This window comes from Geospiza fortis, unplaced genomic scaffold (genome assembly GCF_000277835.1).
Source record: "Geospiza fortis unplaced genomic scaffold, GeoFor_1.0 scaffold77, whole genome shotgun sequence".
Taxonomy (NCBI): domain Eukaryota; kingdom Metazoa; phylum Chordata; class Aves; order Passeriformes; family Thraupidae; genus Geospiza; species Geospiza fortis.
In genome coordinates this window covers 42133-43159 of record NW_005054772.1, presented here as the reverse complement: position 1 = coordinate 43159, position 1027 = coordinate 42133, and the positions used below count along the sequence as shown (strand labels likewise).

At 66.8% G+C, this 1027-nt stretch overlaps 1 protein-coding gene across 1 annotated transcript in view; it reads left to right on the top strand.

Annotated features, from left to right (window-relative positions):
* Nucleotides 1-5: 5 nt before the first annotated feature.
* Nucleotides 6-1027, top strand: part of PARP10 (poly(ADP-ribose) polymerase family member 10) — a gene marked incomplete at its 5' end in the record, with an annotated part of 5428 nt that continues 4406 nt past the window's right edge. Inside the window, 2 exon segments of the mRNA XM_031065425.1 lie at nucleotides 6-36; nucleotides 479-1027. Coding sequence (XP_030921285.1) covers nucleotides 6-36; nucleotides 479-1027 — 580 coding nt within the window.

The window sequence follows — 1027 nt, the reverse complement described above, 5'->3', positions numbered from 1 at the left end:
GGCGCGGGGCCATCGTCACCTTCCAGGAGCCGGCAGGTGAGGGCATGGTGCCAGGGAACCAGGGCAGATTGCACAGGGACAGGGTGATCATGGGGGCACGGGAATGGGGTGCCAAGGTGGGCACTGTGCCCTCGGTGTGGAATGGAGTGGTGAGGTGGGCACGGTGCCATTTGCATGGGAACAGGGTGATCGTGGGGGCATGGGAATGGCGTGGTGAGGTGGGCACAGTGCCTTCAGTGTGGAAAAGGGTGGTGAGGTGGGCACAGTGCCATTTGCACAGGAACAGGGTGATCATGGGGGCAGGGCAGTGGGGTGCCAAGGTGGGCACAGTGCCATTTGCACAGGAACAGGGTGATCATGGGGGCAGGGCAGTGGGGTGCCAAGATGGGCACAGTGCCATTTGCACAGGAACAGGGTGATCATGGGAGCACAGGGAGCCGCTCTATGCCACCAGCTGCCTGTCCCTTTGTCCCCACAGCTGCAGAGCGGGTGCTGCAGAGGCCACACCGGCTGCAGGACATGGTGCTGGAGCTCACCCCCCACTTTCCCTTCCTGGAGCTGCTGGAGGAGAACGCGGACGTGCCCCTGGACACTGTCCCTGCTCCGGACAGGGCCTCTCCTCCTGACATGGAGCCCCTGCTGGTCAGGGAGCCCTTGCTGGACACAGATTGCCTGCCGGACCCAGTGCCAACCTCAGACCCCACCGTGGCACACACAAACCCCCCACCGGACACAGCACCAGCCCCGGCAGCACCAACATCACACCCAGGGCTGGGGCAGACCTCAGCTGCCTTCCCCAGCAGGGACAAGGACACAGAGGGGCTCAGGGCCGTGCCCAGCCAGGCCCAGCCCCCCCGGCCCGTGTCGGGGGGGGTGCCGGAGCCGGTGTCGGCGGCGCCGGTGCAGGACGAGGCGCTGGTGCCAGCGGAGCCGGGAGCCGTGCGCTACCTGCAGCAGCACTACCAGGACGTGCTCAGCAGCGTCCCCGAAGTGTCCCTGCTGCCACTGGAGGGGGGGGGCGGCTCTG